A 26,740-nucleotide genomic window follows, 5' to 3' on the forward strand; every position below is an offset into this window, starting at 1 on the left:
TTTACAGATGTCAGAAAACTTGCATCCATTTTCCTTAAGTCTGTGGGCTTTGATATATTTCTTTAATCCCTAAACAGGATGTATAAATCACTAAAGAGATTACTATTGTCTGTGATGAGAACCAGTTTCTTTCAACCTGATTCCATTTTCATCAAAATGTGAATCAATGAAATGGAGAATGGCAAGTGAGAAAATGAACTTCCTGTTAAGGAAAGAAATTAATATCTCCTGGCTATTTATTATATACTAGGTACCTTTTATACATCATTGAATTAGTGTTAATTCACAACCTGTAAAATAGGTTTTGCTATTCTGTTTTACAAATGACAAAATAGATAATATTAAATCCCTCACCCAGATCATACAACTAGTAAGTAAGGAGTTTGGATTCAAACTCAAATCTTTCCACAGACCACACTGCCTATCTAAAAATGAGTTAGTATTGTTTCTTTTCATTTGCCAAGTGACATTTTCAGGGTACTAAGTACTGTACCAAGTAGAGTGACAACCAAGGGAGATCAACACAATTGAGCATGACAAGGACTGATGATAGCAGAATATACTAGGTAATACAGGTATCCAAATCAGGGCTGTCCAGGAAGACATACTGAAGAAAGTGATATTTGGGTTGGCCCTTGAAGGATGATTAAAAGTTAGCAAAAAAGAAGCTAAGATGGATGAATGTTCCAAGCAAAGGCATGAGCAAAGGTAAGATTGAGTTTCAGGGGTGGTAAGGAGAAACAAAACCTGAGATGAGCAGAAGCCAGAAAAATGTAGGGCTTTTACACCATGCTAAGGATCTGGATTTTATTCTAAAGTCAATGAGGTTAAAGGAAAATATAGCAAGAACTGTATTTTAGAAAGAGTGAAGTGAAGGAAGAAAAGGATTGGACATTTGTTAAGAGGTTTTTGCACTATTAAGGTGAAAAATGGCAAATGCTAAACTGAATCAGTGTTAATACACAGGGGTGGGGGGAAAAGCCAGATTTGATATTCAGAAAGTAGAGGGATCTGGATAGAATTGCAACAGCCACACCAGCTTGCTTTTAAAGTCCCTTCATTGTGACAATTCTTTCTCACCTCAAGAACCTTTATACTTGCTTTCTTCACAGAACATTGCTAAATTACACCTTATGAAGAGAAATGGATGAGAGAGGATGAGATGGTTGGATGGCATCACTGACTAAATGGACATGAGTTTAACCAAGCTCAGGGAGATAGTGAAGGACAGGCAAGCCTGGCATGCTGCAGTTCATGCAGTCACAAAGAGTTAGACAGGACTTAGCGGCTGAACATTGTAAATTACATTTCCCCCACTTCTCTCAAAACACCTTGTTCTTTTCCTACTATGCACTTGAATTTATTATAATTCACACATTTGTCTGTTTACTTCTTTAACATCTCACCCCGGCTATCAGGGACTCTTAGGGCACGGACAAGTCTATCTTGCCAACCCCTGAATCCCAAGGACCTAGCACAATGCCTTCAAACAGTGACAACAAACCACTAGGTGCCTGGTTGAAGGTGAAGTCACAGGTGGATGCCTTGGCAGATGTGTAATGCCATCCACTGAGGCCAAAAACACCAAAGGAGGAGCAGCAATTAACTAAAAATGGTTACTGCTTACTGAATTGACTCCCAACTCTTGCACCTTTTCAGGTTTTCCTCCCCCTGTCTTCAGGCACCTCCTTCCTCACGTTCATCTACACCTTCACTCATATTTTTCCACACACCTTCACTCCAACCAGTCCATTCTAAAGGAGATCAGTCCTGGGTGTTCTTTGGAAGAAATGATGCTAAAGCTGAAACTCCAGTACTTTGGCCACCTCATGCGAAGAGTTGACTCACTGGAAAAGACTCTGATGCTGGGAGGGAATGGGGGCAGGAGGAAAAGGGGACGACAGAGGATGAGATGGCTGGATGGCATCACCGACTCGATGGACCTGAGTTTGAGTGAACTCCGGGAGTTGGTGATGGACAGGGGAGCCTGGCGTGCTGCAATTCATGGGGTCGCAAAGAGTCAGACACGACTGAGCGACTGAACTGAACTCACTCATATTTTTCCAAACTCTTATGTATAAGTTCTCCTTTTTCCTCTCCTGGAACTCGTTACATTTCCTTAGAGACTCAGGGGTCCCCCCACCCCACATGTTACTTCTCCATGTCAGAAGAGAATTCTCACTTTGGGATAGGATCTGCCCATCTGGTATACTTCTGAAATTCCCGGCTGGGTAAATCCCGCCAGAAAAAAACATCCGCGGGGACCATCGGCTCCACACACCCGGAACCCTGCCCAGCGCGGTCAGTGCAGACAACTGTGAAAAAAAGCAAAGGTTCCGAACTGCAGCGGGTGAGAACTGGCCCGGAGCCTGGGCCTGGGACCTGGCAACCAGGGGCAGTGCGGTCCAGGGGATGATCGGCCCAGCACACCGCCTAGGGGCTGCCGGGGTTGCGGGGGTTGGGGAGCAGCCATAGGCTGACAAGTGAGAAAGCCCTGCTTCGCGCCGGTCCCTCAGCTTCGCAGCGGGCGCAGGGACTCCAACCCCATTTCCGAATTTCTCTCCCTTTGCAACGAGCGTTTAACCTAAGGCCAGCGGGAAGGCGCTGCGGAGAAGGGCTGCCAGGCCTGGAAATAGTGCCCATCGCGGAGCGAGTCCCCGCTAGCACAGAGAAATCCTCGGAATCTGTGAAAAACCACGAGGAGAAGCTACGAGCACGACCGTTCCCTTCCCAATCAAATCTCAGAAACCCTAGAAGTCGACGCTGAGAAAGAGCGGGAAAGCCAGCGCAGCCACCAATCTGTCCACCCATTGGCCAGTCGCGCTGTCTTTCCCTAAGATCCGCCTCCCTTGCTCGCGGGCGATGTTCTTATCGGCTGATTTCCGCCAGCCTTCAGCTCTCATTGGTCAGCTCCTCCGTTCGTCAGGTTGGGCCTTGTAGACAGGCGGAGAACGGAGTCTGGCTCCGCCCCAGTCGCGCACAGGCGCGTCTGTGTTGGAGTAGGAGGCTCCGCCTCCGCGTGCCGTGTGCAAAAACAAACAGCCGTTAGGGAGGAGGGGCTGAGGGGCGGGGCCTGGTTAGAAGGAAGTGCGCGATTGGGCAGCAGACGGGGTTCAAATGAGCAAGGCGAGCGGGCATTGGCCGGGGCGGTGCGAGGCGGGCCCCGGTTATTGTCCGGGCTCTCGCGGCCGCGGCGGCAACGGCGGTCGGTGCTGCGCTAGCGGCGGCGGCGGCTCGGCGGGACCGAGGGCACGAGCGGCCGAGACCATGGTGAGAGCTGCGGGGCGGCCGGGAGGGCGGCGATGGCCGATTGGCGCCACTACCTGTTGAGGCGGCGGGCGTCAGGCGGCGACGACATCGGTGGGGCGGGCGTCAGGCAGCCGGGCTGCCAGCGGTCCCGGCCTCGCTCGCCGCGGCGCCGGCGCGAATCGAGCTGCGCGGGCTGAGGCCGGGTGTCCCTGAGCAGGACAACCCTCGCTGCTCCACAGCACCTCCGTTGCTGCTGCGACTGACTTTGAGTCCTAAATTATGCATTGGTAAGAAAAGTGCGGCTTTTTAGAAACGCGAATGGAGGGAACCGGGCTCCTTGTGAAGTTGAGAGGGAAAGGCGTTGGAGGGGGGCTGTGCCCTGCGCGGGAGTGAAGCAGTAAAGCCGAGGCGACGAGTGGTGTCCGCCCGAGCGCCCTCCGGAGACAGCCCTGCCCGAGGCTGAACCACAAACAGAAATTGTGGTTATTGTGACGTTCTCGCATCTTAGATCTAGAGTCGAACTTGTGGATGGTAGCACCCGGGCTCTGTAACTTGTAGTTGTGCGGTTAACGGAAGCGCTTTCACAGGCAGACTCTGGCATAGATTACATCTGCTCTGTAAACTGATTTGCTCGAGCCGACAATTCTCGTGATGCTTGCTGGTTTCAAAAGGTGTCACTCGTTTAATCTCTAGCAACCTACTATATGTTGGCTGTCCCTTTACCAGCAGCTAAAAATACATACGCGTTCGCATGGCTAAAAATACAGGAGGCGTGGAGTTGTCATTCTTGTTTTGAAATTTTAAACGTGATGGGAAGTGAACATGTATCTGTTAAACAAATTTGCAAGTTCCTTGACATCCAATTTGCAACTTTTTCTGAATGAAATGTACTCCATTGGCCTCCATAGGCATATTTTCTACCTGGAGATGCTTAGCCCAGGTTAATACTAACTCAGTTTTTAGAATAAAAAACTTTATGGTGCTTGTATTTTGTTTCTCAGCAAACGTATTAAAATGATTCTGCGAAGTTGGGAGGGTGTGTTTACAGACTTTGAGGAGGTTGTGAAAGGAAAGTATTCATTTACTATGCAATTTTATATTCACAAGTTTAATTCCATAAAGTTTTGTTTTTGCTAAGTATAAGAAATGTATCTGGACTCTCCAAGCCACGGAAATAGTCATTTAATTTACTGAGACTTTAAAAAACTGATTTCCTGCCTACTTCCTTAAAAAACAAATAGGTTAAACAGCAAATGTAATGGATTTGGAACCGTAGGGATAAAATTGCTTAAGATAAGTAAATTGGGAAACCTGAGGACTTTTGCAGTTAATAACCTTTTATTGATAACTGTGTGTTTCATAATTCAGTCATAGAGAAATAATGATTATAGTTTTAGCCTCATGCACTAGTTGAGATGTTTCTTATGTTTTACATCAGGGCAAATAGAGCTGAAAAGATTTATTTGAAGAATAAGTGAAAGCACATGGTTACTTGAACTGACCTCAGAAATCCAAAGATGATGCAGTATTTTTTTCTTGTATAGCAGTATGGTCAGAAATTATTAAAAATATATGAGGCATTCTTGTAGAAATCTGAAGTTTCTCAATTCTCTTTGTTAAACTTAAATCAGTCTCTCAATAGATTATTAAATTTAAGAAAGATACTAATTAGTTATTCATTTTTTGTTCCTGCTCCTAACACCTGCTAAGGCCTTTTATTTTTTTGCCTTGAATATAGATTTGAGAGATAAACATTGGCTCAGCTGAGAGATGGGGTATGGGGCATACATAGTTGATTTTTAGTCTAAAAAATAAAGCATTACAAAAGGGATATGCCATTTCTACTTCACAAATACCCTCAAACAACTGGCCAGTTTTGTAAACTGATTTTTTTTTTTTTAAACAGACAAGAAATAAATTTAAATAGTAAAATCAAGCAGTTCAAAAGGGAGTATTGGTTTCCTTCTCAAGTCAGATCCTTAGTATTCCTTCCCTAGTGGCAAATAACTTTTCTGGTGTGTTGTGTGACCTTCTAGAAATGTATGTTATACACACACTCTGCAGTACCTCATTTTTACATAAACAAAAGCTCACTGCGATTGTACATACCTTGCCTTTTACCCAAATATGTATTGTGATTTCTTCCATATCAGCACATGTCTATAATTCATTTGTTGAAATGGCTGCATAATATTCCATTGCATTTATATACTGTGTCCTGTTTGTGAACATCCAGGTTATTTGAGAAACATTTCTATCATTTGAAAGTGTTTTTTCTTTAACTCCTTAAGAATAAGTTTGAATGTCTTCTTTTTTTTTAAACGCACATAACAGTGACCATTTTGCAGTTTTTAAAATGCCTGCCAAGTCTATATTCCAGCCTCTGGCAGCCACCCTTCTGCTTTCTGTTCCTGTGATTTTGACTAGGTAGGTCATGTTAAGTGGAATCAGACATATTGGTCCTTTTGCAACTGGCTTATTTCACTTAGCATCATGTCTTCAAGATTTATTCGTGTGGTAGCATGTATCAGAATTTCCTTCATTCTTACAGTATATACCACAGTTTTCCATGATGGATATTTAGGTTGTTTCTGTCTTTTAGCTGCTGTTTATAATACTGCTGTGAATAAAATAGCAAATAGTATACAAAATATCTGTTTGAGTCCCTGCTCTCAATTATTGAGTATACGCCTAGAAGTGCTAGATCATAAAGTAATTCTGTGTTTAATTTTTTGAGGGTTTTTTTTTCCCTCAAGATGGTATTTTTTTTTCTCTCAAAAGAGGTAAATTCTGAATATTTCTATGGAAATGATAGATGCTGACATTTAAAAAAAATATTTTATTATGAACTATTTCTAACATAAGAGTTACACTGATGATGAATATTCTTCAGTCTGAAATTTGAAAAATATGTTCAAATATTTAGAAATCTCATTTTAAATAAGTATTTAAGTTTCGATCTCATCTTTATATAAATCAATAAATGGCAATTTGGCATGAATATTTAAAATTGAAAGAATTTTTTTTTTAACTACCTAAAATAAAACCAGAAGAAATTTTGTTTCCTAGATACTTTTGAAATAGCATTTTTGATTCTTCATCTGGAACTTTTTTCACTTAGGCTGGAGGCAAAGCTGGAAAGGACAGTGGGAAGGCCAAGGCCAAGGCAGTGTCTCGCTCACAGAGAGCTGGGCTACAGGTAACGGATTCATTATTAAATTAATTTCTTAACAGTTGTAACTCATGACTCAAATGTTTCTTTAATTACAAAAATGTACTATTGACTGTTGATAATGAAATTAATTGGTCAAAATGTAAACAACAAAGCAACTGCCTTTTAGTTTGTACTCTTCTAAGCAACGACACGTTAGGAAAACATCTTACTCAAATTTGGTGATTTTGCTGTCTTAAAATCTGTTATTTCTAGATTATAATTATGTTCCTAGTACTTTTATAAACTATCATATTGAAGTGAGTATGCTGTTGCTTTCATTTTGAAGAAGGTGTTTCTAGTGGTATATCAGCTTTCAGGATGAAATAGAATGGACTGTCCACTAGTCCCTCTGAGTCTTTCCCCAATACCTTCAAATGTAGACTGAGTTATATATACTCAACAACACTAGATTTTGTATATATGAATTGCTGTAACTTTAATCCAGAAACTCAAATTTTTCTGGATGAGTAAGAATTAATTGCTTTACATGTAAGAGATACTTTTTAAACAGGAAAGTTTGAAGGCCAGACTATAAGGTAGTGATGCAAAATTTTTAAGGAAGAAGATGACATTTTCTGAGTGGTACTGAAGGAAATGGGAGGGCAAGAACTTAACCTTTATGGGTACTTTCTCTGTTTTGGAACATCATGCAAATATCCATTAGAATTTATTTGAGGGAATTCCCTGGCAGTCCAGTGGTTAGGACTTGGTGCTCTCACTGCAAAGAGCCCGGGTTTGATCCGTGGTCGAGAAACTAAGATCCTGCAAGCTGCATAGCCAAAAGAAAGACAAGTGGAATTTATTTGAAGTATCCTTACCTTGAAGTTGGAGATGGAAGACAGATTACAGGTTATTGCAGTGGTTTAGAAGTAAGGTAACGCATACTTGAACTTATGTGTGTGTGTGTGTGTGTGTGTGTGTGTGTGTGTGTATGTTAGTTGTTTAGTCGTGTCTGACTCTTTGCAACCCCATAGACTGTAGCCCACCAGGCCCCTCTGTCCATGGAATTCTCCAGGCGAGAACACTGGAGTGGGTTGCCATTTCCTTCTCCAAAAGGAACTATTGAAAGAAGGAAAGTGAAGTCGCTCAGTCGTGTCCAACTCCTTGCGACCCCATGGACTGTAGCCTACCAGGCTACTCCATCCATGGAATTTTCCAGGCAAGAGTACTGGGGTGGGTTGCCATTTCCTTCTCCAACTTGAACTTGAGTGGGATGGAAAAGAACAGAAGGCATATATATGCTCCTAAAAAATGAGAGGAGAGGTATAGGTTTGAGAGGAAGGTCAGAAGTTTCTCTAAGGCCTAGACCCTAAGGGGAGTTTGTAGTAGGAGCAAGTTATGAAATAAAAATTTTGAGTGGAATCATTTGGAAGTTCCAGTAAAATAACCATGTGAAAATATCCAAAAATTGAAGATTTGAGTCTAGCTTTCCAAGAGAAGTGATCAAAAGAATTAGAAATCTAAAATCACTTCAGTAAAATTGGTAGTTTGTGCTATGGATGAGTTTCCTCAGTAGTGCTTGAGAAAAGAACAAAAAGACATTGGTGGACTCCTCACCGTATTTGACATATTTGAGTCAAACAATGAAGACTGAGGAGTAGTCAGAGTTAGTGTTAGAACTGTGTAATCCTTGTAGCCTGAGAAGAATGGTTTTCAAGGTCCTCTGTGTCAGACAACATGTCAATCACTGAGGATCTAAAAGCAAGTAAGGCATAGATCCTGGTCTTGGGGACCTTAGAATTAGGGAAGGAATGTAAATAGAACAGTCATGCATTTTCTTCTGAAGCACGCAATCTGGAAGTGGCTAGTAGATTTGGTAATTAAAATGTTACTGCTGATCTTTAAGAATGGTGTTTAACAGAAGCCAAGTTTGGATTGGGAGAAAATGGGTGACAAGAAAGAGGTTTCAAGTTTACTTTTAAATTTTGCCTTTGGAAAGGGATGTCTAGACTGTAACTGGAGGCAGTTACAGTAGACTAGACATGTAGAGACCTTTGAACTGTGCAGAAGGAAAGGAGCCACGAAAAGGAGGTAATTGAGTTGTTGAATGATGGCGCAGTAACAGGATGAGGAAGGTCCTTAAAGTCGGGGGGTGGGGGGTGGGTGTAGTCAGAGGCATAGACAAGTGGGATTAGGGTACTGTGGAAATGAGAAGGTACCTATTCTCAGAAAGTAGGAAGTCACAATGTTGGTTTTCTTAACTATCAGGTTACCTCTTGAAACTGAGGAAGGAAGAATGAAGTTGGGGCCTAAAGAAGGTGGTAGAGGTTCATAGTCACATGAGCCTGTTATGCGAAGGAATTAATTAAATACCAATACGGTTATTAGGCCCTGTAGAATGTGTAGTTGGTGACTATACTGCATAGTTTCTCTTTATTGTATAATGACTCCATATTATGCAGGAATTGTAAAACCGTGAGTGGTTTTTGTTTTTAAATTCTGTCTTCAGGGGGTGTTAAATTAGTCATGGCCATTTGGGGCTAATTATTAGGACTAATACTAACTTACAAGCCCAAAGAACTGTTAATTGGCAAATAATTTTGACTTCTAATAAGTGTAACCAAATTTTTTATCTGGATTTACTTATGTCATTCGGCTGTTCATTATGTTCAGTAACATGATGTTAAAACTTCAGTGTTTCCCGTTTGGATGGTCTCTCTTTCAGTTTCCTGTGGGCCGCATCCATAGACATTTGAAGACTCGTACCACGAGCCATGGAAGGGTCGGTGCCACTGCTGCAGTGTATAGTGCTGCAATTCTGGAGTACCTCACTGCTGAGGTTAGTGGTGGAAATAATTATGTGTTGGAATCCCAGAGTTGTCCTAGACATAAATGGCTGAAACCCATGGAAAATGAGTTTGAAACAAAAAGACTCACTCTTGTTAGTTTCTTTTAATAGCGGTTTTTAGATGGATCTTATCAGCCAGTACTAGTGTCAAACAGAACTTTGGTGTGCTCACTTTTAAAGTTAGGACAATAAAGGACAGAAATGGTATGGACCTAGCAGAAGCAAAAGATATTAAAAAGAGGTGTCAAGAATGCACAGGAGAACTATACAGAAAAGATCTTAATGACCCAGATAACCGCGATGGTGTGATCATTCACCTAGAGCCAGACATCCTGGAGTGTGAAGTCAAGTGGGCCTTAGGAAGCATCACTATGAACAAAGCTAGTAGAAGTGATGGAATTTCAAATAGTTGAGCTATTTCAAATCGTAAAGGATGATGCTGTAAAAGTGTTGTACTCTGTATGCCAACAAATTTGGAAAACACAGCAGTGGCCACAGGACTGGAAAAGGTCAATTTTCATTCTAGTCCCAAAGAAAAGCAATGCCAAAGAATGCGCAAACTACCACACAATTGTACTCATCTCACACGCTAGCAAAGGAGTGCTCAAAATTCTCCCAATCCAGGCTTCAACAGTACATGAACCATGAACTTCCAGATGTTCAATCTGGATTAGAAAAGGCAGAGGAACCAGAGATCTTGCCAACATCCTCTGGATCATCGAAAAAGCGAGAGAGTTCCAGAAAAACATCTACGTCTGTTTCATTGACTGTGCTAAAGTCTTTGACTGTGTGGATCACAACAAACTGTGAAAAATTCTGAAAGAGATGGGAATACTGGACCACCTGACCTGCCTCGTGAGAAATCTATATGCAGGTCAAAAAGCCACAGTTAGAAATTACATGGAATAAGAGACTGGTTCCAAATTGGGAAAGGTGTATGTCAAGGCTGTACATTGTCACTCTGCTTATTTAACTTATATGCAGAGTACGTCATTTGAAATGCCTGGCTGGATGAAGCACAAGCTGGAGTCAAGATTGCCGGGAGAAATATCAATAACCTCACATATGCAAGTGACACCACCCGTATGGCAGAAAGAAAAGAACTAAAGAGCCTCTTGATGAAAATGAAAGAGGAGAGTGAAAAGCTGGCTTAAAACTCAATATTCAAACTAAAATCATGATATCCGGTCCCATCACTTCATGGTAAATAGTTGGAGAAACAATGGAAACAGTGGGAGACTTTATTTTTGGGAGGCTCCAAAATTACTGCAGATGGTGATTGCAGCCATGAAATTAAGACACTTACTCCTTGAAAGAAAAGCTATGACTGACTTAGCTTATTAAAAAGCAGAGACATTACTTTGCCAACAAAGGTTCATCTAGTCAAAGCTGTGGTTTTGCCTGTAGTCATGTATGTATGTGAGAGTTGGACCTTAAAGAAAGCTGAGCACCTTTTGAACTGTGGTGTTTGGGAAGACTCTTGAGAGTCCCTTGGACTGCAGGGAGGAGCAGGCCAATCAGTCCTAAAGGGAATCGATCCTGAATATTCATTGGAAGGACTGATGCTGAAGCTCCAATAGTTTGGCCACCTGATGTAAAGAACTGACTCATTGGAAAAGACCCTGTTGCTGGGAAAGAGTGAAGGTGGGATGAGAAGGGGATGACAGAGAATGAGATGGTTTGATGGTATCACAGTCTCAATAGACATGAGTTTGAGCAAGCTCCAGGAGTTGGTGATGGACAGGGAAGCCTGGCATGCAGCAGTCCATGGAGTCGCAAAGAGTCGGACATGACTAAGCGACTGAACTATACCAGCTGAGCTACCAGGAAAGCCTGAACTGAGGGTCAGTAATCCATGTTTTTAAGTTGACTTGACAAACAAGTGTAAAGTAATTTAAATACCATACTGCTAACTAAACAAATTCTGAACTATGTATATAAGCAGTAGGTGATATTTGTGGACTTCACTGATGGTCCGTCCAGTGGTAAAGACTCTGCACCCCGCTGCAGGGAAGTTTGATCCCAGGTCAGGAAAGATTCCCAAATGCTGGGCATCATGCCCCCGTTCCCCCCCAAAAAAGTAGTATTTGTGAAGTTACAGGAAAACTCTTAATTAATAAAAATTTGAGGTGGAGTAAAGTTTTAGCAGTGTGATCTTACATTTTTATATGTTTATTATTTGGCTGTACTGGATCTTCATTGCAGTACATAGGCTTCTCACTGCATTGCCTTCTTTTGTTGTGGAGCATGGGCTCTAGGGTGCACAAGCTTCAGTAGTTATGGCACATGGGCTTAGTTGTTCCATGGCATGTGGAATCTTGCCAGGCCAGGGATCAAACACATGTCCCTTGCATTGGCAGGCAGATTCTTCAGCACTGAACCACCAAGGAAGTCCATCGCAGCTCTTAGGATGATATGATGACATGAAATTTGGTAAAAGACCTAATCAGTCCTGGTGCTCTGTGTGGTTATACACATAAAATGCTGTATCTTAACTCAGTTTGACTTTTCAGGAAATTAGAAGTTATTTGGGCAAAAGTTCTTAATTCATGGACCATCACTTCCTCCATAGTAATCCCTCTTAAGTAAAACAAAAGGGGCATCATGAGACTCCTTCAACTGCATTCCAAACCAGGAGAGTAATTTGAGTAGCAAGCAAGTCAAGTGATAGTTAGCCAGTCTAGTAGAAGCAAGGGGAAGATTCACTTGGGAAAGATCTGCTTGGGAGCTAGGTTGAAAGATTTAGGATTAACCTGTGTGTTAATCATCACTGCTGTCATTTCATTAACTTTACCAAATCATTTGTTTTCCCATTGGAGATTTAACATTTACTTTAACGTTGATAGTTTCAACTTTACTGTGTTACAAGGAGGGATTTTTGTGTTGGTAATATTTTTGTTGGTACTAGTTAGCCTTTCTCGTCTATTACTTTTATATCAGTTTTCATTAATATTTGTTTAGCTGTAGGCTTTTCAGAAAGGTAGGCATTTTGTTCACTCATGTGAAGTTATATGCTTCTGCTTCAGAACGTTCATGTGCCATCTGAACTCCCATTCTCTTTGTTCTTAGGAACTTTGATTACGACTTTTTAGGTTAAGATTAAATAATGAAATAAATATACACATTCACACACACACACAAGCATGTATACATACATAATCAACACACGTCTTCCAGATATCTAAGTTTGGGGTTTTAGAAGTAAAGGAAATAATGAAATCTAAGTTTGGAGGTAATTAACTTTTCAGTGTTTGTTTCACACTAGAATCACTTGCAAAAGCTTTCAAAAGATGGTGGTGCCTGACCTCACCTCTGTCCACTCACAGTTGCATTGGAGAATGGAATAGAGTACTGGTGGTTTTTAAAGCATACTGATTGCTCCAGATGTATACCAAGGCTTTCCACCACTCTGCTTAAATCAGGAGGCTCTGTGGAGTTAGTTTTGTATTGTTTCCATCAAAAGTTTTATAATACCAGTACAGTCTGTGGAGGTGAAAAGAGAAATGCAGTTTTATGGCCAGCTGGGACTTTGAAATTACTCTTGCTGAAAATTCCCATTATAGAATAAAGGGCTTCTGGCATACTGCCTACAGATTATAAAGCCCAGCGGTGTTAGAAATTCTGAATAAGGAATTATCTTTATACTTTTAAACTTTTCTACAAGTCGTAAGCAATAAATTTCAGCTGTTAAGGGCTATGAAAAATTAGACTACACGGGTATATTAAAATATAATCATTTTCTAGATGTTCACAATTAGAATCTTGGCTAAGGGATAATAACACTTATTTCTTGCTATAGAAGTTGATGATTTTTGCTCATTTCTAGTTATTTTGCGGAGAAGGCAATGGCACCCCACTCCAGTACTCTTGCCTGGAATATCCCATGGATGGAGGAGCCTGGTAGGCTGCAGTCCATGGGGTCGCTAAGAGTCAGATATGACTGAGAGACTTCACTTTCACTTTTCACTTTCATGCATTGGAGAAGGAAATGGCAACCCACTCCAGTGTTCTTGCCTGGAGAATCCCAGGGATGGGGGAGCCTGGTGGGCTACCGTCTATAGGGTCATACAGAGTCAGACACGACTGAAGTGACTTAGCAGCTAGTTGTTTTGCAGAGAATTAATATAAAAGGACCAAATGAAGTACTAAGAGTCCTATAACCTTACTGTAGAAATTTGGAAATAAATTATTGTTGGTTTATTTATGTATCTTTTGTGTTTTATGTGTAGATGCTATAGTGATCTTTTAGCTATAATTGCAAGTCTAAACAGAATCCTTAAACACTTCACCCTTGTTTGATACGCTGTCTCATGGGTGCTTTGTAGGTGCTGGAGCTGGCAGGTAATGCATCCAAGGATCTCAAAGTTAAGCGGATCACTCCACGCCACTTGCAGCTTGCAATCCGTGGTGATGAAGAGTTGGATTCTCTTATCAAAGCTACCATAGCTGGGGGTGGTATGTATTATTTACTCTTCAACGTAGACTGTTATTGCCCTTAATGACTAATACGTAATTCAGATCAGTGATCCAGTACTGAGAACATAGAAAGTTAAATTCCAAAAGTGTGAAGTCTGTTACTGTTCTAGGCTTCTTCTCATGATCTGAATAAATATTTCTTCTCCACATACAATGCTGTTTTTAAAAGGAAGTTCTTCAGCTAAATTTCATAGATGAGATTTGAAACCAAGTGTTTAAAATATTTCCTGTATCCTTTAAACTGTGTTTCAATAAAATCATCTTGAGAAATTGCATAATGTGATGCTCTTGAAAGTCAGACTGAGGGTAACTGAATGAGTCAGAATCAGCGAAGGTGAGATATAAGGTGGTGGTTCTTCATCCTTTTTGGATTACATTTGGAGAACCTCTTGAAAGCTGTGGTTACTCTTCTCAAAAAAAAAAAAAAGAACACAGAAAATCACACCATTTTACATACAGTTTTAAAGGGGGTTCCCAGACCCCAAGATGAAGATCCCTTGGTATAGATACTTAAGTAAACTTCATTCTAAGAGAAAAACAAATACCGTATATTAACATATATATGGAATCTAGAAAAATGTTACTGATAAGCCCATTTGCAGGGCAGGAATAAAGATTCAGACATAGAGAATGGATTTGTGAACACAGTGGGAGGAAGGAGAGCATGGGAGGAACTGAGAAAATAACCTTGACATACATACACTGCCATGTGTGAGATAGATGACTAGTGGGGAACTGCTGGACAGCACAGGGAGCTCGCCCTGCACTGTGATGACCTCGTGGGTTGGGAGGGCGCTCCAGAGGGAGAGGATATGTGTATACTTAGAGCTGATCCACGTTGCTGTACAGCAGAAACCAGCACAGCATTGTAAAGCAGTTATCCTTCAGTTTAAAAAAAACACCTTCATTCTTTGTGGATTGCTCTTTGGGGTTGAGGGGCTGAACTGATAAAAGTTTTTCTGCTAATACAGTTTCATTTCATTTCATTCTAGGAGTGATCCCTCACATCCACAAGTCTCTGATTGGAAAGAAGGGACAGCAGAAAACTGCTTAGAGAGTTGTCGTAACCAACGCTCTTCCTCCCTGTCGTTGTACTGTAACGGGACAGAAGAAATAATGGGGTTATGTGGAATTTTTAAAACAGTTAAATGGAAAACCATAGACAATTACTGTAGACATGATAAAAGAAACATTTGTACGTTCTTAGAATCGAAGTTTGATAAAAGTACATTTTCATGTGGCAACAGTTGTGTTGATTGGCTAGGTTTCTCCCTTGTGTTTTATACAAAAATGGAATTGATAAACCATTTTTTAAAAAAACTAACTTGTCTCAAAACTGTTCTGTTTGTGCTGTGTTGGAAATATTTTGCTCATCCTTTGAAATTTTTAATGTTTCAAATTGGGTATATATTCAGAAAAATCAGAAATTGGGAATCTGCTTCTATCATTGATACCATATTATATTGGATCTTAGATGGTACCTATTTGTAGTATGTAACAATTATTTTACATACCACTAAAGAAAAACTGCCTATTAAACCATGATATGCCATCAGTTATAAGATGCATCCGAATTTCAGAGATCTTAGAATATAAAAACATGTTCAAGAAATGAAATACAAGAGTGAAATTATTTAAATTACTTAATGAGGACTTATATATGGCAGGTTCTGTACTAAGTGCTTTACCTCCATCTTAAAGGTATGGAAGCTGAGGCTCACAGAAGTTAAATGGCTTGCCAGAAAAATTTATCTAGTAGATAGAAAAAGGCAGAAGTAGGATACAAACCTAGATTTGGCTGACTCCAGAACCCACACACTTAAACCTAGAATTGAAGTGAAGGTTATGTAAGTTGTCTGCTTTTGGCTTAAAATTCCAGCTTTTAGTGATCTTTTATTGGTACAGTAATATTCGGTAATTTGTACAATATTTTAAAAATATTTTTGTCAGTTTCTAAGTAACTGTTGTAAGATTTAAGTTAATGTACCAGTTAATGGTCCATCAGGAAATTATATTTTTTCTGCCTGGAAGTCTTCATTGACAATGGAAATTCTTGAATGTTTTCTAATACAACAGTATCAGTACAAAACTCTCATTTTTAAAAACTTATTTTATTATGGAAATTTTCAGAAATAAAGAGAATAGTATGATGAACACCCATGTACTCATCCTCCAACTTCACCAGTTATCCTGTGGTCAGTTTTGTTTTACCTATATCTCTCCTCAAGCCCTCATGTTAATTGATTAGTTTGAATCCGTTGCAGGCATAATTTTCGTATCTACATACTTAAGTATGTGTCATTAAAGAAGGGGTACTTTTTAGACTATAACCACAATACCATTATTTTGAGACATTTTGTAATAGCAAATATCCAGTCAGTATTCATATATTCCTGATTGTTTCCTAATTTTACAATTGGTTTGTTTGAATCAGGATCCATACGGTATGTCTTCCGTTTTACTGATAGCTCTTAAGTTTCTCTTCAATCTATAGGTCTCTCTTTTTTTTTGAAGAAACAGTTCTATAGGATTGTCTCTTAAGTGTGGATTTTACTAAATCTTGGCACATATTTTGAAGAAGCTTCTATATTGAGAAGATCTACAATTGTCATGTGTGAAGTTTGGTAGTTTTTAGAAACCAAAGTAGCAATAGAGAAGGCAAAATAATCTTAACAGAATTTAGACTAGAGTTTTACTAGAGTTCTCTAGAGATTTGCTTCAAATTTTGGTAATGTAATTATTTGCTATGTACTGTGTTCCCCAGGATTGTATTTTTGTTTTCTAATGGAAGAAAACTAGAGCGATTGGGCCAGGTACTTTGGGCCTCAGCCTCACGTTTGGTCCATCTTGCTGCATCTGTACACCGCTTCCTCCTCCTGGCTTGTTGTAAAGTGTGTCCCAACCATCATATTTCATCTATTGTACCTTCACAGGTAACTAGGAAGGGTTTATATGTATGTGTGTGTGTTACATGTTTTTTTGTATGTGTGTGTGTATTTTTTGTTTTTTTCCCTGACACTGAGTGGGATGCAGGATCTTAGTTCCCTGACCTTAGTTCCCTCAGGAGGGACCTGAGCCCCTGCTTTAGGAGCATGGAGTCTTAACCACTGAACTGCCAGGGCAGTCCCAATAATAAACAATTTGAAGTGAGCCAAATTTGGTCATACTTCAGAATCCATGCAGGATTGGTTCCAGGACCCCTTGGATACTCAGATCCATAAGATGCTCAAATTCATTATATAAAATGGCGTAACACTTGCACACAAGATTGGACCAGATACGTTAACTCATCTCTGGATTACTTATAATACCTAAAACACTGTAAATACTATATATAGTTGTAAATACAGTGTAAATGTTCTGTAAATAGTTGTCAGTGCATGGCAAATTCAAGTTTTGCTTTCTGGAAATTTCTGGAATATTTTTCTCCAATATTCTTTTTTAATTTGGCTTCACCAGCTCTTATTTGCAGCATGTGGGATCTAGTTCTCTGACCAGGGATGGAACCTGGGCCCACTGCATTGGGAGAGCGAAGTGTTAACTGCTGGACACCAAGGATGTCCCTGCAATATTTTTGGTTATGCTGCGTCTTCACTGCTGAGGGCATATTTTCTCTTGTTCTGGAGGGTTGGGGCTGGTCTAGTTGTGTGCGTGCTTCTCATTGTGGTGGCTTCTCTTGTGGAGCACAGGCTCTAGGGCATGTAGGTTCAGTAGTTATGCACAAGCTTAGTTGCCCTTCAACATGAATTGACCTAGACAAGGGATTGAACCCATGTCTCCTGCATTGGCAGGCGAATCCAGTGGATTACCAGGGAAGCTCCCTCCCGAATATTTTTGATTCATGATTGGATGACTCTCTGGATATGGAGGACAAACTGTACTATAGATTTGTTTTAATGTTTTTGAATTTTTAAATATTTAGTACAGGTAAAAGGAATGTGTGATTAAAATCCTCTCTGCCCGTAGGCCTTCAACCCTCTACCCAAAGACACCCACTGGAAAACATTTCTCTGTATTCTCTGAAGGATATATAAAAACACAAAGATACACTTTATTCTGCTTTTTTACAAAAACTATCATGTTATAGGGCTTCCCTGATGGCTCAGTGGTTAAGAATCCACTTGCCAATGCAGGAGACTTGGGTTTGATCCCTGGTCAGGAAGATTCCCTGGAGGAGGAAATGGCTACCCACTCCAGTATCCTTGCCTTGGAAATCCCAGACAGAGAAGTCTGGCGGGCTACAGTCCTTGGAGTCACAAAAGAGCCGGACACGACTTAGCCTAATCACAACAGTATATGTTATATGGTATTTTACTGCTCTTTTTTTTTTTTTCACCTAAGAGTCTAGTTGACACTATTCTGGAGATGCACTACCTTGTTCTTTTAACAACTACATCCTATCTCATTATGTCGAGTGATTTTTAGCCTGAAGGCAGTTTGAAAGTTTGTGGGCCTCTGACAATAGATGGGGGTAGTGCTGCATGTGTTAAAATGCCTGAGACTGCCCCACTGACTTCCAAACATCAGATGTTTGTGCATGTGAAAAATGCATCTAAGTTTAAACTCCATTTTACATGTTAACACAAAGAGTTTCATTTTGGGTTGTTGAAAATTTGAATATCCCTGACACTTCCCAGGCCTCTGCTTTGTATTCTAATGGAAGCATGAACTTTGGAACGGCCTAAAGGCTACTGGAATTTTGTCAGACACACAGAGGTCAATTTAGGGGGGCTTATACTAGTCAAATTTGGGATGATTCTAACATCAAAAATAATGTGTGCAATTGTAATACATTGAATGAAAATCCTTGAGTCTATTGTGATAGGGAGGGAGGAACAGATTAGAAGATTTCTCAATTTTTTGCAACCACAGAATTGATTCAGGGCAATTCCCTTGTGGTCCAGTAGATTAGGACTTCACACACTCACTGCTGAGGGCATGGGTTCAGTCCCTGATTCCCTGACTAGAGAAATAGGATCCTTCAAGCCACCCTGATGCAGCCAAAACCTTTTTTAAATTGATTCAGGTGAAGACCAGTAATTGATACTGAAACAAAACAATCAGGTGAAAGATCTGGGAACAGAGTCTTCACACAGGCAAAGTACCATCCCACAGGTTACCTACTGAGCAGGAAGTGTACAAAGTTACCTTTCCAGTGGAGCAGCTGATGGTCTGTTAAGTCTAAGCTCATATGCCAACTGCCACGAGGCAGAGTTAAGTGCATATAGCATCACCTACGGAATGTGATTATATTCTTTGCAGCCAAAGATGGAGAAACTTATACAGTCAGCAAAAACAAGACCGGGAGCTGACTGTGGCTCAGTCCATGAACTCCTTATTGCTAAATTCAGACTTAAATTGAAGAAAGTAGGGAAAACCACTATTCAGGTATGACCTAAATAAAATCCCTTATGATTATACAGTGGAAGTGAGAAATAGATTCAGGGGATTAGATCTGATAGAGTGACTAAAGAACTATGGACAAGGGTTTGTGACATTGTGCAGGAAAACCATCCCCAAGAAAAAGAAATGCAAAAAGGCAAAATGGAGGCCTTACAAATAGCTGTGAAAAGAAGAGAAGCGAAAGGCAAAGGAGAAAAGGAAAGATGTACCCATTTGGATGTAGAGTTCCAAAGAATAGCAAGGAGAGATAAGAAAGCCTTCCTCAGTGATCACTGCAAAGAAATAGAGGAAAACAATAGAATGGGAAAGACTAGAGACCTCTTCAAAAAAAAGTAAGAGATACCAAAGTAATACTTCATGCAAAGATGGGTACCATAAAGGACAAAAATTATATGGACCTAACAGAAGCAAAAGATATTAAGAAGAGGTGGTGTGGTAGGGGGGTTCAGGATGGGGAACACGTACACCCATGGCTGATTCATGTCAATGTATGGCAAAACCACTACAGAAAAAAAAAAAAAAAAAAGGTGGCAAGAATACACAGAACTATACAAAAAAGATCTACATGACCCAGATAATCACGATGGTGTGATCACTCACCTAGAGCCAGACATCCTGGAATGAGAAGTCAAGTAGGCCTTAGGAAATGGTATGGACAGCTAGTAGAGGTGATGGAATTCCAGCTGAGCTATTTCAAATCCTGAAAGATGATGCTGTGAAAGTGCTGCACTCAATATGGCAGCAAATTTGGAAAACTCAGCAGTGGCCACAGGACTGGAAAAGGTCAGTTTTCATTCCAATCCCAAAGAATGCTCAAACTACTACTGCACAATTGCACTCATCTCACACACTAGTAAAGGAATGCTCAAAATTCTCCAAGCCAGGCTTCAACAGTACATGAACCGTGAACTTCTAGATGTACAAGCTGGATTTAGCAAAGTTAGAGGAAGCAAAGATAAAATTGCCAACACCAGTTGGATCACAGGAAAAGCAAACTTCAGAAAAACATCTACTTCTGCTTTATTGACTATTTCAAAGCCTTTGACTGTGTGGATCACAATAAACTGTGGAAAATTCTTCAAGAGATGGGAATACCAGACCACCTGACCTGCCTCGTGAGAAATCTGTATGCAGGTCAAGAAGCCACAGTTAGAACCTACATGGAACAGACTGGTTCCAAATAGGAAAAGGAGTACGTCAAGGCTGTATATTGTCACCCTGCTTATTTAACTTCTGTGCAGAGTACATCATGAGAAACGCTAGACTGGAAGAAAAACAAGCTGGAATCAAGATTACCAGAAATATCAATAACCTCAGATATGCAGATGACACCACCCTTATGGCAGAAAACGAAGAACTAAAGAGCCTCTTGATGAAAGAGAGTGAAAAAGTTGGCTTAAAACTCAACATTCAGAAAACTAAAATCATGACATCCGGTCCAATCACTTCATGGTAAACAGATGAGGAAACAACAGAAACAGACTTTATTTTGGGGGGTTCCAAAATCACTGCAGATGGTGACTGCTGCCACGAAATTCAAAGATGCTTACTCCTTGGAAGAATAGCTATGACCAACCTAGACAGCATATTAAAAAGCAGATACATTACTTTGCCAACAAAGGTCCATCTAGTCAAAGCTATGGTTTTTCCAGTGGTCATGTATGGATGTGAGTTGGACTATAAAGAAGGCTGAGTGCTGAAGAATTGGTTTTGAACTGTGGTGTTGGAGAAGACTGTTGACAGTCCCTTGGACTGCAAGGTGATCCGACCAGTCCATCCTAAAGGAAAACAGTCCTGAATATTCATTGGAAGAACTGATGCTGAAGCTGAAACGCCAATACTTTGGCCACCTGATGTGAAGAACTGACTCACTGGAAAAGACCCTGTTGCTGGGAAAGATTGAAGGCGGGAGAAAGGGACGCAGAGAATGAGATGGTTGGATGGCATCACAGACTCAATGGACATGAGTTTCAGTAGGCTCCAGGAGTCAGTGATGGACAGGAAAACGGCATGCTTCAGTCCGTGGGATTGCAGTCAGACACAACTTAGTGACTGAACTGAACTGACAAAGACTTTCTGCTTAAAAGTTGGGAACTTGTGTCCATTGAAGCTTCTCTAAATACAACTAGAAGAAAAAGTAACACAAAGTGGAGACATTGGCAGCAGCTCCAAAAGTGATATTCCACAGCCAATGTGCTGGACTTAAAGGAGTTGACATCATTTAAAAAAGAGTTCAAAGACCACAGTGTAGAATTCAACTTATATGAAACAGAGAAAAGGCAAATCTAGAGACAGTCTTGTAGTTTGCCAGGCATTGAGAGTGGAAGTCAGAGGTACTGCAAACGGGCATGAGGTTCTTCCTAGTGTGGTGGATTACAGGGATGGTTGCCTAACTTAGTAAATTCACTACTGTAGCCTTAAAACGGGTGAACTATATATTATGTACATACCATATATGGTATACACCTGCCTGCCTGCCTGCCTAGTCACTTCAGTCGTGTCCAACTCTTTGTGACCCCATGGACTGTAGCCCACCAGGTTCCACTGTCCAGAGGATTTTCCAGGCAAGAATAGTGAAGTAAGTTGCCATGCCCTCCTCCAGGGGATCTTCCCAGCCCGGGGTTGTATCTACATCTAAATAACACCTCCTGCATTGGCAGGATTCTTTACCACTAGCACCACCTGGTATATTATGTAGTGTATATTACACAATACCAAGTTTTTAATAAAAGACAGCTAACAATCAAATAGGCTTCCCAGGTGGCACTAGGGATAAAGAATCCACTGATGCAGATTCCATCACTGGGTTGGGAAGATCCCCTGGGGTGGAAAATGGCAACTCACTCCAGGATTCTTGCCTGGAAAACTCCATGGACAGAGGAGGGTGGTGGGTTACAGTTCATGAGGCTGCAAAGAATCAGACACTACTGAGCGACTGAACATACAGCCAACTAGGGACTGCCCTGGTGGCTCAGATGGTGAAGAATCTGCCTGCAATGCAAGAGAACTGGGTTCAAACACTGGGTAGGGAAGAATCCCAGTATTCTTGCCTGGAGAATTCCATGTACAGAGGAACCTGGTAGGCCACAGTACATGGAACTGCAGAGTTGGACATGTCTGAGCAATTTTCAAATATGTAAAACCTACATTAGATCATGGTGGGGTTGAGGGAGAAGAGCATTAAGACACTGATTGTATAGAAACTGTACCTTAATAAAGTGGATTTGGGGCTTTCCTGGTGGCTTGATGGTAAAAAATCCACCTGCCAAAGCAGGAGACGTGTGCTGGGTCAGGAAGATCCCTGGGTAGGAGGAAATGGCAAGCTGCTCCAGTATTCTTGCCTGGGAAATCCCATGTACAAGGAAGCCTGACATCTTAATATAGTCCACAGGGTCAATCAGACACAACTTAGCAACTAAACAAAAGCTGATTCTAAACACAACTTTTGTCTTAGAAGTAACCTGTTGCTACTTAAAATGAAACCTACATCAATACTCTAATGCAAACAAAGACAGATAACTGTTTAGTTTTTATTTCATAATCATAAATTTAACTTTGCAATCCAGCTAAACTTGGAGGGGGATAAGGAAAATATGGAATCCAAAGAACTGTAGCGAGAGCACAAAGACTATAGGATATTTCGAGCAGATGGGGTGAAGGGGTGCTCTCCTGGGCTACAGAAGGAATGGTCTGGTGGTTAAGTAAAACATAAGTCAAATTTATTAGATTTGTCCACAGTCAGCAATGGTGATCTTCTTACTGGTCTTGCCGTTTCTGGACCCAAAGCGCTCCATGGCTTCCACAATATTCATGCCCTCTTTCACTTTGCCAAAGACCACATGCTTGCCATCCAACCTAGAAACAGAATAATAAACATTACTACCTGTGACCAGAGATGTTAAATACTGGAAACATTTTATTCTACCTAAAAAAAACTACAACACCAATAGAAAAGAGTCTCCACTGTTAGGAATCCTAATTTTAGAACAGACCGCTTAAAAAGAGCTAACAAATCACAAGCAAATTAGATGAAAGCACCACTCGTAACTAAACCAATCAGCTAAATGCCCTGTTTTGCTAGAGTATCTCCACTTACTTTCTATAAGCACACTATAGAAATTTTAACTATGGTCCATGCCCTTCCACTACCTTAGGGCAGGCAACAGCAGGGAAAGGGTGCCTTTGCCATCTCCTGTCTTACCACTCAGTCTTGGCGGTGCAAATGAAAAACTGGGAACCGTTTGTGTTGGGGCCAGCATTTGCCATGGACAAGATGCCAGGACCTGTATGCTTCAGAATGAAATTCTCATCATCAAATTTCTCGCCATAGATGGACTTGCCACCAGTACCATTATGGCGTGTGAAGTCACCACCCTGTGAACATAAAGAGAAACATGTCACTTTTAGACACAGAAAACAGGCCATGTCTACATAGTTCAAACTTTAAGACTCAAGTTCAAAACAAGAAGGTCAAGGGACTTCTCAGGTGGTCCAGTGGCTAAGACTGTGCTCCCAATGCAGCAGGTCCAGGTTCAATTCCTTGTCAGGGAACTAGATCCCACACATTGCAACCAAGACCCAGCACAGCCAAATAAATGAATATTAAATAAATGAAACTAGAAGGTCACTTGGAACCAAAATGGTAGAACAGCACTTCATATGTGCATGTATTTTTAATAACATTATAGAACTATAGCAATTTAGATGGCATCCTATCAGTGCAAAACCATAAAATAAACAAATGGACCAGAAAAGTTTAACAACAGACTGGCACCAGTGCAGACAAACCATATATACACATTCTGGAATATTCTAGTTCAATCCTAAATTAAGACAACCCAAGTCAAGTATCAGTCTATTTCATACCTGGCACATAAATCCCGGAATTATTCTGTGAAAGCAGGAACCTTTATAACCAAATCCTTTCTCTCCAGTGCTCAGAGCACGAAAGTTTTCTGTTAAAATAAAAGTATATATACATATATATATACAGGGAGAGAGAGAGAGAAGACACACACAGAACAGTTAATAATCAGAATACCTTTGTTTAACTAACCTGCTGTCTTCGGGACTTTGTCTGCAAACAGCTGTAAGAGAAAAATGACAGTTAATTAACATCTGTTTGCCTATTTTGTTGCTTAGTACCCTTGTCTTTAGGGGTTTCTGAATCATAAATTCGTTTTCTCACAAGAACAGAATGCTTCTTCAGTAATTGCTCTGAATCCCAAATAAGAACTGTTCCTGACAGCCTTAAGTCCTGTGGTGTTGGGTTAGCAACATGAGACCCAAAGACGTGCCAAAAATCCAGAACCAGCGATGACTCAAATAGTGTGAGGCTTCTAAAAAGTGACGTAAAACTTTTATGTGTTATCACACCTACTTCTTAACACATACATGGCTTCTCAAATGTACATCACCTCCCCCAACTTCAGTTTGAACCTAAGGACAAGATTTTCAGGAATAGCAAGTACTCCTGTTTGATCAGGGAGTAAACAGGTGTAATTTCAGTCACTGGTAATGAAAATGCTACTACCTCCAATCTGTTAACATAGCTTTACGGATTGGATGAGCAGTCACTTCTTGGTTTCCAGGTCCCTTACCTAGTAGTGGGGTAAAAAATAAAGATTGGTTTCTAGTACAACTGCTTCAAACCTTTCCTGCATATATAAAACATTCTGGCCAAAAACGCTTAAACATCATGCTTAAACAAACCCTTTAAAATATTTTACGAACTATTCCAGAGATCTGTGACTAAATCATCTATTGAAATCCTGTATGTTTCTTAGATCTAGTTATTTAGCTTCTAAGTACTGTATGTAAAACATATGGTCTCTCCTAAGTCTAACGTTTCTCAAACCCTGTTGTCACCGGCTTCCCTTGTAAACCGTTACTAAAGTTAAAAGTCCGTACTGGCAGTTCCATCTCTATTCTCACCAATGGATATGCCAAGAGTTCCTATCTCATTTCCATTAAGCCCTGTGGCTAACGCGAGACACACTCTAGGAAGCCTTAGGCTTAGGCCAAGTTTCCACGTGGCTCCGGATCAATTATCAGCTGACTACAGATAAAAGTGGGGCAGATCAATAGGATCTATTATTTCTCCGAAAAGTTTTACCTCAGGGCAAGCTTCCACGTGGGTCCTTACCAATTCTTAGTTCTGACTACAGTACGAGTAGGGTATAGGCTCAATAGGACCTAATGTTAACAAGGGTTAGGCGTCTTCTATGTGTCTCCAATGTGGACAGTTATCATGACAGCAAACCCTCTGCCCTCATCCATCCTTGGAATAAGATCCTAAAACTAACCACTGACAGCTTTTGAGAGGTCGTTAAGGAGGATAAAACCACTTAGGGCTAGTGAGACAGCAGGACAGAGGAGCCTAGCGTGCTGCAGTCCATGCGGTCAGAGTTGGACACGATTGAGCGAATGGACACTTCAAGACCTTCTCCGTTAACTGGAACGGAATCGCATTTACCGTTTCAAGAGCACGCCGAGTTACTTAGCTACCTTGCTGTAACCACAAACTGATTAATAAGTACTCCTAATATCCCTTAACTAGTTAAGAAACCATCAGAGGTGGCCTGCTGCGGAGCCAGTCTGGACTAGTCCATTCTGCAGGACGACGACCGGGAGGAGCCCGGGCGCCTCCCACCCAGTCACCGCAGCGGAAGGCGGGCCTCGGCGCCAGCGGAGGGAAGGCCGCCTGCAAATTTCCGCTCGAGGTGGGGGCCGGGAGGGGCGCGAGGGACCTCTTTCTACATTTATCTCAAGATTTTAAGACATCTGGGGAAACCCTGGAGTCTGCTAGACCCGCAGCTCTATAACTCAACCCTGAACTAGCAGGCGTCCTCCGGGACCAGGGCTAGGCTGCTAATCCCACCGACCCTGACGCGCCCGGGGCGGGAAAAGCAGCCTTCAGGTGCGACCGTCGGGTCAGCGCGAAGGGAGCCGCTTCCGAGGCCTCGAGGGTGGCCTCGGGACGGTCGCAGCGGCCTGGGGCCGGCGTCTGCCTTCCGTTTAGGGCGTTGTCGACCCTCTGCGGCCTGCGGTCCCGCGTGGCGACCAACAGCTAGCAACCCGAGCACGTGCGCGGCCGGAAGGGCGCGGCCGCCCCTCCCCCGCCCGCCCCGCCTTTGTCTACCCGCCGCCCCCGGCCTCCCAAAATGGCCCCTCGTCAGGAAATGGCGCCGCGCCGCCCGCGTTCCTCAAGCAGGGTGCTCGCACCCGGTTACTCAGCCTCTCCCCCCCGCCGCCCGCTCGGGCCCACCCGGCTCGTCGCCGCCTGCCCCAACCTCAAAAGAGACGCGGCCCAAGGGCTCGCCGTCGACAGCGATGTCGAAGAACACGGTAGGGTTGACCATGGCTAGACAGCGAAGAAGGCTCCGGGGTGGCGGCGTCTGCAAGGCAGCACGAGCCCCGCCGCCCTCCTCTTTTATAGCCAGTTCAAGCCCCGCCTACAGCCGGTCGCGCGCCTCATCTCTGGCCAATCGCAACCACGGGTCAGTCGAAATGACGGCATGGCTGGCCTATGAGTAGAGATGGCGCCCGAGAGGCAGGACTGGAGACGCGCGTGCGTGCTGGGCGATGCGGGAAGGTTCCCGCCCGCGGGC

At 41.8% G+C, this 26,740-nt stretch overlaps 2 protein-coding genes across 2 annotated transcripts; one reads left to right on the forward strand and one right to left on the reverse strand.

Moving 5' to 3' along the window:
• Positions 1–3,157: 3,157 nt before the first annotated feature.
• Positions 3,158–15,659, forward strand: LOC128046489 (histone H2A.V). Its single transcript, XM_052638600.1, has 5 exons — positions 3,158–3,270; positions 6,371–6,448; positions 9,129–9,242; positions 13,577–13,706; positions 14,720–15,659. The coding sequence occupies exons 1-5, from the start codon at positions 3,268–3,270 to the stop codon at positions 14,779–14,781; spliced, it is 387 nt and encodes a 128-aa protein (XP_052494560.1). The 5' UTR covers positions 3,158–3,267; the 3' UTR covers positions 14,782–15,659.
• Positions 15,660–22,630: 6,971 nt separating this feature from the next.
• Positions 22,631–26,522, reverse strand: PPIA (peptidylprolyl isomerase A). Its single transcript, XM_052638489.1, has 5 exons — positions 26,423–26,522; positions 24,187–24,217; positions 23,997–24,085; positions 23,332–23,504; positions 22,631–22,985 (listed from the first exon to the last, which is right to left on the reverse strand). The coding sequence occupies exons 1-5, from the start codon at positions 26,489–26,491 to the stop codon at positions 22,853–22,855; spliced, it is 495 nt and encodes a 164-aa protein (XP_052494449.1). The 5' UTR covers positions 26,492–26,522; the 3' UTR covers positions 22,631–22,852.
• Between the last annotated feature and the right edge of the window lie 218 nt (positions 26,523–26,740).

The sequence above is a fragment of the Budorcas taxicolor genome, chromosome 4 (genome assembly GCF_023091745.1).
Source record: "Budorcas taxicolor isolate Tak-1 chromosome 4, Takin1.1, whole genome shotgun sequence".
Classification (NCBI taxonomy): domain Eukaryota; kingdom Metazoa; phylum Chordata; class Mammalia; order Artiodactyla; family Bovidae; genus Budorcas; species Budorcas taxicolor.

What these genes read in the sequence shown, in the direction of transcription:
- LOC128046489 (XM_052638600.1), top strand. An exon ending in CACAGAGAGCTGGGCTACAG is followed by an intron (nt 6,449 to 9,128) that starts GTAACGGATTCA and finishes TCTCTCTTTCAG; the next exon opens with TTTCCTGTGGGCCGCATCCA. An exon ending in TGGAGTACCTCACTGCTGAG is followed by an intron (nt 9,243 to 13,576) that starts GTTAGTGGTGGA and finishes GGTGCTTTGTAG; the next exon opens with GTGCTGGAGCTGGCAGGTAA.
- PPIA (XM_052638489.1), bottom strand. Translation starts at nt 26,491, where the DNA reads ATGGTCAACCCTACCGTGTTCTTCGACATCGCTGTCGACGGCGAGCCC. An exon ending in TTCCGGGATTTATGTGCCAG is followed by an intron (nt 23,505 to 23,996) that starts GTATGAAATAGA and finishes TTATGTTCACAG; the next exon opens with GGTGGTGACTTCACACGCCA. An exon ending in TGCACCGCCAAGACTGAGTG is followed by an intron (nt 22,986 to 23,331) that starts GTAAGACAGGAG and finishes TTCTGTTTCTAG; the next exon opens with GTTGGATGGCAAGCATGTGG.